At 39.9% G+C, this 13,188-nt stretch overlaps 1 protein-coding gene across 1 annotated transcript in view; it reads right to left on the reverse strand.

The window, feature by feature from the left end:
- Positions 1 to 592: 592 nt before the first annotated feature.
- The window catches only part of LOC135475759 (E3 ubiquitin-protein ligase lubel-like), a 33,777-nt gene continuing 21,181 nt past the window's right edge, over positions 593 to 13,188 (reverse strand). The window contains exons 21-23 of the mRNA XM_064755697.1: positions 12,434 to 12,767; positions 4,848 to 4,974; positions 593 to 1,122 (exon numbers count right to left, since the gene is read on the reverse strand). Coding sequence (XP_064611767.1) covers positions 593 to 1,122; positions 4,848 to 4,974; positions 12,434 to 12,767 — 991 coding nt within the window. The remainder of the gene's footprint in view (positions 1,123 to 4,847; positions 4,975 to 12,433; positions 12,768 to 13,188) is intronic.

A 13,188-nucleotide genomic window follows, 5' to 3' on the forward strand; every position in this document is an offset into this window, starting at 1 on the left:
TAAAGATGGTGTAAAGGTTCGAAGTAAAGCAGATTATTATAAAACTGCATGTAAGATCATATGGTAGCATATGGTAGCGTACAGTAGCATACAGGAAGCAAGCCCTAAAGGGATTGCCATTCAAGGGTGAGAATCTAAGTTTGTTATTTCTAATGACTGGGCCATGCAAATAAAATCAGGAAGCACTACTTGCAAACCACTAGGTTTTGAGTGGAATATGAATAACTGGGAATGAAAGTGGTTAATTTGTGACCCTGTCAATGATAGAGTAGGAAAGGCCGAAAATCAACTGCAAACAATTTATGTCAGTTTTTTTTGTTTTTTTGTTTTGTTTTTTTTGTTACGTGCATAGTCAGAATGCTTTTGGTTCTGCACACCAGACCTTCCTTGCCACTGGATCATCTAACCAGCCCTTTCATTCCAGTAAAAATAACTACTGTTTTCCAATTACCTGTTTTTGAGCTGGTCTGTAGAAAGTGTTTACTAGGGCAAACCTTTCTTGAGTTTTAATTTGGATTAAGAATTTATGATGGGAATTATAACCAGCAAACATTGACAGGTACTGATTTAATTAAGTATAGCTGTAGCACAGTCATAATTTGTTAACAGCTCTGTCACTTGCTGAATTGAGTTTGGATGTGGCATAGTTATAGACAGCTATGTGGCTTGTTGAATTGAGTTTGGCTGTGGCATAGTTATAGACAGCTATGTGGCTTGTTGAATTAAGTTTGGCTGTGGCATAGTTATAGATAGCTCTGTCACTTGCTGAATTGAGTTTGGCTGTGGCATAGTTATAGACAGCTCTGTCACTTGCTGAATTAAGTTTGGCTGTGGCATACATGTAGTTATAGACAGCTCTGTCACTTGTTGAATTAAGTTTGGATGTGGCATAGTTATAGACAGCTATGTCACTTGCTGAATTGAGTTTGGCTGAGGCATAGTTATAGACAGCTCTGTCACTTGCTGAATTGAGTTTGGCTGAGGCATAGTTATAGACAGCTCTGTCACTTGCTGAATTGAGTTTGGCTGTGGCATAGTTATAGACAGCTCTGTCACTTGCTGAATTGAGTTTGGCTGAGGCATAGTTATAGACAGCTCTGTCACTTGCTGAATTGAGTTTGGCTGTGGCATAGTTATAGACAGCTATGTGGCTTGTTGAATTGAGTTTGGATGTGGCATGTATGTAGTTGTGATGAATATTTTACAGGCATCAGTTGTTCCCCTTGACTGTTGCCATGTCGTCGAGGTGATCATTTCTTCATTCTATAACTCTCTATGCTTTTGCTAAGTTTTCCAGCTATAGGTGTGCAAGTTTGATACCTGGTGGGTAGGTGTATACTTGTAAGCCTCAATAATGTTGGAGATTGCTATTGAAACCAGATTGTGATATTTTTCTGTTTTCAAATGCTCTGGCTTATATATGGGTTGCTTTCTCAATCAATCTTATACTTTGGACAATCCACCCAATCCATAGCTCTCCTGTCAAAATATTTTTCTTCATAAAATTAGCCTCAAGTCGTGTTTTTATTGCAGTTATGTACACATTTGGGTACATCACAATACCATTGTTCGTGTATATCGGCTATAAGCTGATTTACAAATTGAGCCATGGAAACTAAGCTAGACTACAACTTTGTGGCAATTGTTTCACCTCTATAGTGGTTAATGTTCTAAAAAAAATCAACATGGCATTTGATTTGTGCCCAGTCATTTCTCATTCCATGAACTTTATGCGTGTGTAATGTGTAAAGGCTTTCCCCTCTTATTATGCATTAATTAACTTTGTAGCATCAGCTGAAATTTTTGTCTCCGTAACCTGTCAATTTTGATTTCCCAAAGCTTGAACTAGTTTTATCTTTTAAGATGTGATGAGTATACATGTGTGGAGGTTTGATTGGGAAGTGGTTGATAAAACGAAATATTACTGAAAACAATTATTTATTTTTTAGTGTATTAACAGGGGGTGAAAGTCACAGTAGTATTTCAATCGAAAGTTTATTATGGTTTGTACGCTACATGCGAAAAATTGTGCATGGTGTAAAACACAAATCTGGCGAATTGTTGCGTGTTTCATCAACATGACTTAATAGTAAACATGCAGAATATGTGAACCATGTGTTTCATATGGCTTTGAATAAGCACATCCCTGCTAACCAGTAGTTACTGAAGAATAAATGACCAACTAGTGCTTTTTAGGTGTCTGACGTTCTAAAAGCTCAATAAAAATCATATTATCCTTGTCAAAACACCCTGCTGGCTAGCAGGGAAGTGTACACAGTTTGAAACCCTGTGATGATGATGATATGGTAGCTATATGATGTGAATTCCGTATACTGGGACGATGAACTGCATGTATTAGATTTGGTAGTACTAGCGAAGAATTTCACTCTTTACCAACAAAATGTGGTGATGTGTAGCTGTGGTGTGTATATCAAAGTTAAAATGTCTTGCTCTCCCTGGCCTGTAGGTAAGAAGTCTTGGCAATAGGTTTTCAAAGGATGGTTATAGCACAGCCTCTAGATGTGTTGATATTTGATATGACCATACCGAGTGCGCAAACTTGTAAACAAAATAGTTTAAGTTTTCAGATGCGCTCTATGAATAGTAGTCTGCTGGTTGCAAATACAGTTGTTGAAATAATAGAGGCCATAAAATTTTCTACAATATATTTTGTATTTCATTACTAGTGTGACAGTTTCTCCGTTGAACTTATTGACTGTATAGAATCCTTGGGTGGCAGTATCAAGTAGCTTGTACGTGGACACCTAACAATGTGGTGTTATCATGTGAGAGGCAGTGAGATAGTTAAGCAAGGAGGTAGTGCTATTCTGTGTAAACTGGGGTGTAAAGTTCATTTAAGGCAAGATTCACGTGATACCAGAAGGACTCTAATTCACTTGTCAGTCCTGTCATTTTGAAGGAAACTCATGTTGATAAGTGGGATTTTGCATTACGTTTAACTGTATCCCTAAATTGGGCATCATTTCAGTTGTAATTTGTTAACTGTAAATCTTGAGTCATGAGTTGTACTAGTTGGTACATCATTAGGCTTTAAGTCGCATTATGTTGTAAAACGGTTGTATGTCAGCAGTTTTAACCTTGTGCCCGGGTTACAACTTACAAACGTCAGTGAAATGGGAGCGTGGTTGATGGGAGATGGCAACTGTAATAGATTGTTTGGGGAAGTGGATACTTCATGTCAATTGTGCCTTGATTTTCTCAATATCTGACAACCATTTTAATCTTTCAGTATATGCATGTCTGTTTGGGAATGTTAACTCTTTGAAAGAAATCGAAGAGACAAAAAAAACAAGTAGTGGGTGAACTAACCAGGTAACTTAAAAGTTAATAGCTCAACTGAAAGGAAGTTACCAGTAATTCTGTTGTTTTGTTACACAAAAATTACGTATGCAAAAATAAATCAGTTGTCGCTCCATCCTGTACAAATCTGTGCATTTTCATTACTTGTGCAGAAATGATCTTTCAGACTTATGACTGTATCTGTTATACTTCTTACACATAGCTCAGTTGTGTGCTGACAAGTCAATTAATTTAATATATGGACAATATACTATACAGTAACATGTGCATGTGTGTACATGTGACCATTCCACACTTCGATCCGCACTGTCATATTATTTGGCAAGCTAGATGTCCTGGAATTTATATTTAAATTCAAATTGATAATCTTTCACTGTGTGATAGAGTAGCAGTATATACAATATTGTATCAGTTCATTCAAAGCTGCATTTAGTGACTCGAACAGGAAGATTTGTACATGTGCTGTGCTGTTGATAATAATTGGTGATACTAGCAGTGATATAGTGATATGAGCAGTCAGTAGTTTTGGGGATTTTGGGGGCTGTTCTTCAGTCTAGCCAGGAGTGTTTTGTTCATCTCTTGGTGTCCATTGTAGCCCATGATTAGCCTGTGCTGTAGTTACATCACCACAGTGGCAATTCCATCAATCAGTGGAAGAAACCTCTGAAGTTGCACGACTGTTGAGTTGCATCCATGCAGACCACTTCTCTTCCCTCAGTATAACGTTAACTTTACGATCTCTTAACATCGTGCAGGCCTAGCTAACCTTGGTGTCTTTTCTATGATAGTGCTATTTTTGGAAATAATTCTGACTTGTGTGACGCTAGACAATTTCTTACAAACATGTGTTACAAAGCATGTCTGGAATAAATTGATAAAAGCTGAACATAAATCCTATTTATGGTGATGAATTTGTGAATCAGTGGTGTGGATGTAATGCCTGGCCTTGCCAGAACTGGCGTTAAGACATCCCTGGTCCTGTAGAAATAGAGATAGGACTGTGACGAGGCACAGGTCTGGATACGTCAACAGCTATCATAATTTGTTCTCTGCTTATAGTAAACTTCGAAGTTAGGACTTACAGTGTGATCAACTTTGTGCTTCTTCAGTAAAATGACATTACCTAGTTCCAGGAATACCATCATTGTTCTCTGTAAATTATAAATGCTCTATCGTTATTAGTGCAACACTATGATTTTGTCCTCTGTAGATAACTGTACATGTCAGTTATAAACTCCAGGCAGTTTTGACTTTGGTTGTTCGGATAGGTCTGATTTTGGAATGTACATAAATTTTGTAAATAGTCCAGTGTTAATGAATGGACTTGATTGGATGTGGTGTTTCTTGTACAATAAACCAATCAACTATGCCTTTATTGCTTTCACAGTCTTGGCCTGTTACAGGACTTCTTGTTTCTTTATGGTTTCCCTCAGGATCTGTCAGGTGCCGGATGAACTGCAGTGGTTCCCCCATGATTTGTTGTGTGTCTGGCGAGGTGCTGTCTTCCTGTAGGATCTGTCCAGTACCTTGCAAGGTGCAGAGGCTCCTCCATGATCTGATGAGGTGCAGTAGTTTCCTCCAGGATCTGCCCGGCAATATGAAGTCTACCTGTAAGATAAGTCCCTGGTGAGGTGCAGTGGTCTCCCCCATGATCTGTCAGGTACATGAAAGAGGTGCAGAGGTCTCCTTCAGGACCTGTCAGGCACCTGGCAAGGCGCAGTGGTCTCCTTCAGAATCTGTCAGGTACCTGACAAGGTGCAGTGGTCTCCTTCAGGATCTGTCAGGTACCTGGCAAGGTGCAGTGGTTTCCACAGGGATCTGTCAGGTACCTGGCAAGGTGCAGAGGTTTCCCCCAGGATCTGTCAAGTAGCTGGCAAGGCGCAGCGGTCTTCAGGATCTGTTGGGTACATGGTGAGCTTCAGAGGTTTCCTCAAGGATGTCATGTACCTGGCAAGTTGTATAGGCTTCGTCTAGGATCTGTCAGATACCTGGCAAGGTGGCACTGGTCTCCACAGGGATATGTCCAGTACCTGGCGAGGTGCAGGGGTCTCCTCCGGGATCTGTCAGGTGCCTTTCAAGGTGCACAGGTCTCCTCCAGGATCTGTCAGGTGCCTGGCAAAGTGCAGAGGTTTCCTCCAGGATCTGTCAAGTAACTGGTGAGGTGCCAAACCTCTGCACCTCGTCAGGTCCCCGACAGATCCTGACGAGGTGCAGTGGTCTCCTCCAGGATCTGTCAAGTACCTGGCCAGGTGCAGAGGTTCCTCAAGGATGTCATGTATCTGGCAAGTTGTAGAGGCTTCCTCTGGGATCTGTCAGATACCTGGCGAGGTGCAGTGGTCTCCTCCGGGATCTGTCAGGTGCAGAGGTTTCCTCAAGGATGTCATGTACCTGGCAAGTTGTGGAGGCTTCTTCAAGGATCTATCAGATACCTGGCAAGGTGCAGTGGTTTCCACAGGGATCTGTCAGGTACCTGGCAAGGTGCAGAGGCTTCCTCTGGGACCTGTCCATCTTCCCAGCTCAGCTTCCGCATTAACCACTCCGAATTATTATGTTTACTAACCTTGAACTCATGTTGCCTGCTGTGTCCTTTGAGTGCCAAAGCTGCTCATGACAAAGCAGGCACCTCGTCACGCTAGAATGATAAAGATCATAGGAGTAAGGTTCCAATTAAGACGCATCTACCCGGCGCATCTGAACTTTGCAAACTGCCATTTTCAAATCGCACGACTCATTGCTAGCAGGGACTTGGCAGTTCTCCTCAAAATTAAGATCACATTTTTCCACAATGGTTGCTTACAGTTCCTTCTGTTCATCACTAAAACAAAAATTGACTACCAAACAAGTAATCAATTGCTCTTTTGATGGAATGGGGGTTTATCTTTTTCTGGATGATGCCGAGTGCATGTGGTTGATTTGAATTAAGACTGGCAGTTAGTGAGGTTTGGCTGGCTGTTGATTCACCTGCACCATCTGTGTGAATGGGGAACTTGTAAAACTTCTTCCAGCCTGTATCAAGACAGTCCAAAGATGTCCACTCATTAATTCTTCCCTTTATTACGTCTCAATTACATGTATACATGTATGTGCTCGTAAAACATATATGATGTACACATGCACTACAACTTCACAGAAGAAAACGATGCGTTCTAGCGTCATGTGGACCTGTGCAAGTCGTACTCGAGTCTCTCATTGTGATGTTATGGTCTTATAGTTAGAATTACTATCTGATTAAAGAAAACATGTTTTTGTAGCATACAGCATTGGTATGTTGAGAACAGTACAGTCAAAAAGATGTGTTCCAGGTTAAGGAACGAAAGAGTCGGGATTTCTGAAAGCTAAGCTGGCAAGAATGTAACAGATCTCAGATCTAAGTAAGATTTATGGTCTGACTGTCATGCATGTATAATAGGTACAAAAGGTTGGAGGAAACTCTAGAGTGCTTTACTGGCACATTTGCCTGAAATGTTTCACACTGTTTCACATTTAAGAAAACTTTCACTTTGAAATCAGAATGTTCTGTGTAAAGAATTAAAAGGAATAAGTGGAAAAAAAAAAACAACAAAACCCTGGAGTTCAACAAACATAACTATATTTAGCGAATGTTTACACGAGCATCATTTACAATGTGTTCCATAATTATCATCTGTACAGCATTATGTTCAGTAAGGAAATAAACTCAATACGTATGGAGCTGCATAAATAAATACACAACATGTAAAATAATATAATTATATTCGTATAGAATCAGGACATGTTTTCATCCAGCTATCCACCTTGTTGGGGAATGGCAGTGGTTCCATCCAAGCTCTGACCTGCGTGTGACACCACAAACATGACACAAACGTGGTTATGTCAAGGAAATCCTGTAAATCTTCAACCCTTTCGACCTTTAAAGTACATTTTCTTTCTTTTGCTTGATTGTATGCATACAATTATTGTGAAAATGACACCAAAATGATTTGTTTGTAATACTACACGTAAATGTTCAAGCTTCACAACACTGCAAATTATCTGCCTACCCCCCCCCCACCTATAGTTCTCTCACAATGTTTAAAAAGAAATGTGTGAAGAGGTGGTTGAAAAGGTTGAAGAAGTAGGGTATATATAATCAGAAAATAAAAACAAACAACCACATAAATAAATACGCAAGGAAATCGATAAAAAAGCATATAAAGTACATTTAAAAAATTAGTAACTGCTGTACAAAAATAAATGCTAAAAAATAGGTAGATGACAAGAAAATCACAGAACTTGTGTTCAACCACGCAAAATTGGTTACACATCTATTACACTCGTACGGACAACAAGCCAAAACTCAAATTTATCACTCTCAGTTGCTCATAGTAAACATCCCTTACTAAAAAATATGGAACTGTTTAACTCCCAAAACTCCATGGCATATATCACTGACGGAATCTCTGGATTGACAGACTGATAAATTGCCTTTTTGCTAGTTTAGTTAATAGTTTGTTAGTTTAGTGTCCCATTCTGGACAGTGAAAGGTACACTTGTCCATCTAGGGGCACAGGGGACACTTACATTATAATGAAAAACCAACTCGGCATGACAATTGCATATTTTCTGTTATTTCTCCACATAAATACTACATTCAGATATGTGTATTAATCTGAACAATTTACTACAATGTATTAAAATAGCCTCAAGGGCCTTTTCACAAAGCTCAATGGACTTTGTACAGATAGAAACCTGGCACCACATTCACAAAACCTGAAATTTTTGCAACTTTTTTTGCAGAAGATTTGCAAAGTTTTGTGAAGTGGACAAGACTTGGGAGCAAACAGAGCACCTTGTATTCATCTGTAATCAGTTTTGAGGTCATGTTACATGAAGATGGCCACTGCTGTCAACCCTTGGTAATGGAACCTTCTCCTTTAAGAACTGTGAAGAAGAAAAAAAAAGTTGAAAATAATGTTTTCATTCCAAAAATTATTCCATAGGTTTTTAAGGTATTTAAAATTTCATTTTCCCACAACACGTAAAAACAAAAAAATGCATCAGTGAAAACTAGGTATATTTGGACATCAGTCACACAGCAATTAGGAATGATAGCCTTATTTACCATATAATGCACGTGACAATCAAGCTAAATGAAGACTTTTAACAAAGCTTTGGCAATTTTACTGTTGTCTGATGGTCCAAGTGATGTTTTCTGTTGACCTTTTCTGTCAAACATCACTATTTCTGTGTACTGGTAGATTGTACTCGTACAAAATGACAAGATAGTTCACAAACAAGGCAGTGTGAATTGCATACTCTACGGGAGTTGATCCCAAATGCCTGGTTGACTGGTTCATGACGAGGTATTTTGACCAACTTGGTTGGCATCCAATACATATTATAAAATGCGAGGACTGTTTTGTTTGCCACATCTGAATATTCCAAACTCAGACTCATGTGACCAGTGTGCTCACATACGTCCAGTAACAGTGTGGCACGACCTTTAGTTTCATCTGCTGTTGATGTTTGTATAGTCAAAGATGGCAGCCCTGCAGCTTTAGTGGTCAGCACAACAGCTTGGTATGCTGACTAACACGACGCAAGCAATGACACTGGAGAATTTTCCTTAAATTATGGATCCCCCACTCATCTAGTAAACCACATTTCCCATTACATGTGTACCAGTGCAAGCGTAAAATTACATGGGCTGGCACCAGAAACAATATAATAATAATAATAATAATGGCTTTATTTCAAGAGGGTAAAATACAATGTGTATACTCAGTCAACACTTTGTTGATCTATCCTGAGGGCCTAGGACACACACAAATTTGAAACAATATGTTACATTACATATGTGGTGGAAAACATGGCAATTTGGATTGTGTAAACCACCTGCAACAAGATTTTGAAAACAAAATATATTTTGATATACAGTGGCAAATTAAATCAACACAACGTACTTAAACAGTAACATAATAATAAAAGCAAGTGTGAATTTTGCCACTATAACTATCCCAACCAATGGAAGAGATAGGTTAATGGGAGACTGCCCATTACCGACCCCTTCCTATCCCCTCCAGAAGTTGGAACCTCATGATACACATGTTCATAACACAGAATGAGTGAGTGGGTGATGGCCCCTTTCCGTCCCCTTCTCATCTGCACCTGAGCTCATGAGTGCTATGATGGCTTTCTCAAAATAAGGTATCGTTTTCAGTATATAATCCCTTGAAGATTTCGGTTCTTAAAACATTGAACTAAGTAAGAACATCGAATTTCTTTACTCAAAGCATTTCATAGAAATGGTCCTGAGTGAGATAAAAAATTTTATATGTTTCAGTTCTTGGGAAAGGCATTTTTAGTTTAACTGCCGTTGTAGATTTTAAATTCATAGCAAGGTTTAATTCAATTGAGAATACAGCTGACATATATGCTGGGATTTGTATACACTGATAACCTTGCAGTAGTCTACAAGTTGATTAATAGTAAACCATTTTAACTTTTGGAAAAGAACTGTTGTTGGGGTCTGTCTGTCCACATTCAGTACAAGACGGGCAGCAGTTTTCTGCAGTTTGAAAACTCGATTTAGAAGGTCTTTAGAGCAGTTCCCCCAAATACTTAAGCAATAATAAATATGAGGTAGTATATGGCTGTTATAAAACAGCATTCGAATGTTTTCTGGGAAAAGTGTCCTGTTTTTCCTCAAGACAGAAAGCAATTTTGAAACTGATGAGCATGCATGATTAACGTGAAAATTAAACTTGGGGTTTTCATCACGATGTAAACCAAGCAGCTTTTGGGTATACACTCAAAACTTGGGGTTTTCATCAAGATGTAAACCAAGCAGTTTTTGGGTATACACTCAAAACTTGGGGTTTTCATCACGATGTAAACCAAGCAGCTTTTGGGTATACACTCAAAACTTGGGGTTTTCATCAAGATGTAAACCAAGCAGCTTTTGGGTATACACTCAAAACTTGGGGTTTTCATCAAGATGTAAACCAAGCAGCTTTTGGGTATACACTCAAAACTTGGGGTTTTCATCACGATGTAAACCAAGCAGCTTTTGGGTATACACTCTTTCAATCAGTTTTATGTGGAGGAATAATCATCCACATAAAACCAAGTTTACTGAATCAGTGAATACTGTTTTGTTCTGTTCTTGCTGTAAATCTCTAGCTCGTGGATTGTACTTACAGATGTGATTTTACCTGTGTGAGATATTTATGGTATTGCGCCCTGCCCTTACCTGTATGAGATGTTTATGGTACTGTGCCCTGCCCTTACCTGTGTGAGATGTTTATGGTACTGTGCCCTGCCCTTACCTGTGTGAGATGTTTATGGTACTGTGCCCTGCCCTTACCTGTGTGAGATGTTTATGGTACTGTGCCCTGCCCTTACCTGTGTGAGATGTTTATGGTACTGTGCCCTGCCCTTACCTGTGTGAGATGTTTATGGTACTGTGCCCTGCCCTTACCTGTGTGAGATGTTTATGGTATTGTGCCCTGCCCTTACCTGTCTGAGATGTTTATGGTACTGTGCCCTGCCCTTACATGTGTGAGATGTTTATGGTACTGTGCTCTGCCCTTACCTGTGTGAGATGTTTATGGTACTGTGCCCTGCCCTTACCTGTGTGAGATGTTTATGGTACTGTGCCCTGCCCTTACCTGTGTGAGATATTTATGGTACTGTGCCCTTACCTGTGTGAGATGTTTATGGTACTGTGCCCTTACCAGTGTCAGATATTTATGGTACTGTGCCTGCCCTTACCAGTGTCAGATATTTATGGTATTATTGTATGATTCATTAAAATACTCAGAAGTTTCACGCTGAGACCTGGAAGAACAACTCATGCAGTCTTAGTGTTCACGCTTTGCCGTGATTGAAGAACAATAGGCATGTGGTATTGGAGTAAGTAAATAATACTCACAAGTGTCAAACTTTATTAACTGACAGAGGTTGTATGGTTTTGAAAATCTTAAACAACAGAAAAGAATTAATCTCTGAAAATTGCTGGGACTGGATTTGCTGTTTCTGTGTAAATCCCTCTTCTGTACAACTTCCCCAGTGGCATTTTGGTCAACAAAATGTAGACAATCAATAATGTAGGCTAATCTTGGAAACTTCGTCACCAGCCATTTCAGGTTAATAAAAACACTGATAGCTGCGGCCAGGTCTACATGTCCATCAACCAGCCCAGTGATGCCTGTTTCTTTCCTGAACATATGTGTTTTGGGTTCTTTCTTTTTTTTTTTTAGTTCTTTCGATATGAGGCTTACACAATCCTTACAGTAATATAAATACAGGATGTTATTCAGAGGTCACTTTTATAAAAAAGGCTACGAATGATAAGACATAAGTGTGAAGGATCATGCAAAGGCACAGTCACATGAGACTGCTGCCTGGCTGTGTTGAAGTTGATGGGAAGGTTTTTGGAGTTTGCTGGAAAATATCTGATGACATCATAACATAACATCAATGTAGGCCTATATCAAAATTAAGTTAAATCGCCTAATTAAGCTGACGTACTGATTTTGATGTGCGGAGGTAGGTTACATACTAGTACTGCAAAATAAATTTTCTGCTTTTCATGGCTCCTATGTGTTCACATAGCTGAATACACTGGAACTACATCTTCACTTGCAAATTGGCTAGGATTAGTCAGTAGATGGAAGTATATTCACACCTTCTATGATAATCCTACGTGCCTCAGCAGGTCTCCGACACAGCTCAAAGGGTTTGTCATGCGTCTGTAGAGTGTTATTCACTATCTCCGAACGTGAAATGAGTGGTAAACAATTGACTTTTAGCCTGAGCTGTACTGTATATGATACTGCGCTCTGCCCTTAAATGTGAGAGGCTGTTTATGATGCTGTGCGTGCCTTACCTGTGTGAGGTGTTTATGGGACTGAAGCCTTACCTGTGTGCGGTGTTTATGGTGCTGAGCCCTTACCTGTGTGAGGTGTTTACGGTACTTAGCCCTTACCTGTGTGAGGTGTTCATGGTACGGAGCCCTTACCTGTGTGAGGTGTTTATGGTACTGAGCCCTCACCCGTGTGAGGTGTTTATGGTACTGAGGCCTTACCTGTGTGAGGTGTTTAAGGTACTGAGCCCTTACCTGTGTGAGGTGTTTATGGTACTGAGCCCTTACCTGCGTGAGGTGTTTATGGGACTGAGCCTTTACCTGTGTGAGGTGTTTACGGTACTGAGGCCTTACCTGTGAGAGGTGTTTAAGGTACTGAGGCCTTACCCGTGTGAGGTGTTTATGGTACTGAGCCCTCACCCGTGTGAGGTGTTTATGGTACTGAGGCCTTACCCGTGTGAGACGCCTATGGTACACTGCTCTCCCCTCGTTTTTGGCCATTGCTGGTGTGGCTTTCTCCATCTTGATTAGAAGATTCTTAATTTTGTCCACATCCATTATATCCACAGGGTCTATGTTGTTCTTGTTGATCAAGTCCACCAGGTACTCTTTGTAGTGTAGTCTGAAAGCCATAAAGCACTCCTATAGCCGTTCGGGTCACTTTTGCTGACACACCTGTGATTTTGGTGTCACCTGTCACTTGGTCACACCCCTGCGAGTTTGGTGTCACACACTTGCAGTTTTGGTGTCACATGTCATTTGGTCACACACGTCATTTTGGTGTTATATGATTATAATTGGAGTCACATATGCTATTCTATGCTGTTCTCATGTCATATGGTCTCACAAATGATATTGTCTCGTGTCACTTGCTAATATGCTAATTTGGTCACTTGGTGTCCCATATACTATTGTGGAATCACATGCCATCTAATTTGTTACCATGTGATATTTTGGTGTCACGCCATTTGGCATTACACCTGACATACACTGTATTAGCATATTGGAGTCATACACGAATGATCTTTGGTGTCACATATGCT

The sequence above is a fragment of the Liolophura sinensis genome, chromosome 9 (assembly GCF_032854445.1).
Source record: "Liolophura sinensis isolate JHLJ2023 chromosome 9, CUHK_Ljap_v2, whole genome shotgun sequence".
Lineage (NCBI taxonomy): Eukaryota > Metazoa > Mollusca > Polyplacophora > Chitonida > Chitonidae > Liolophura > Liolophura sinensis.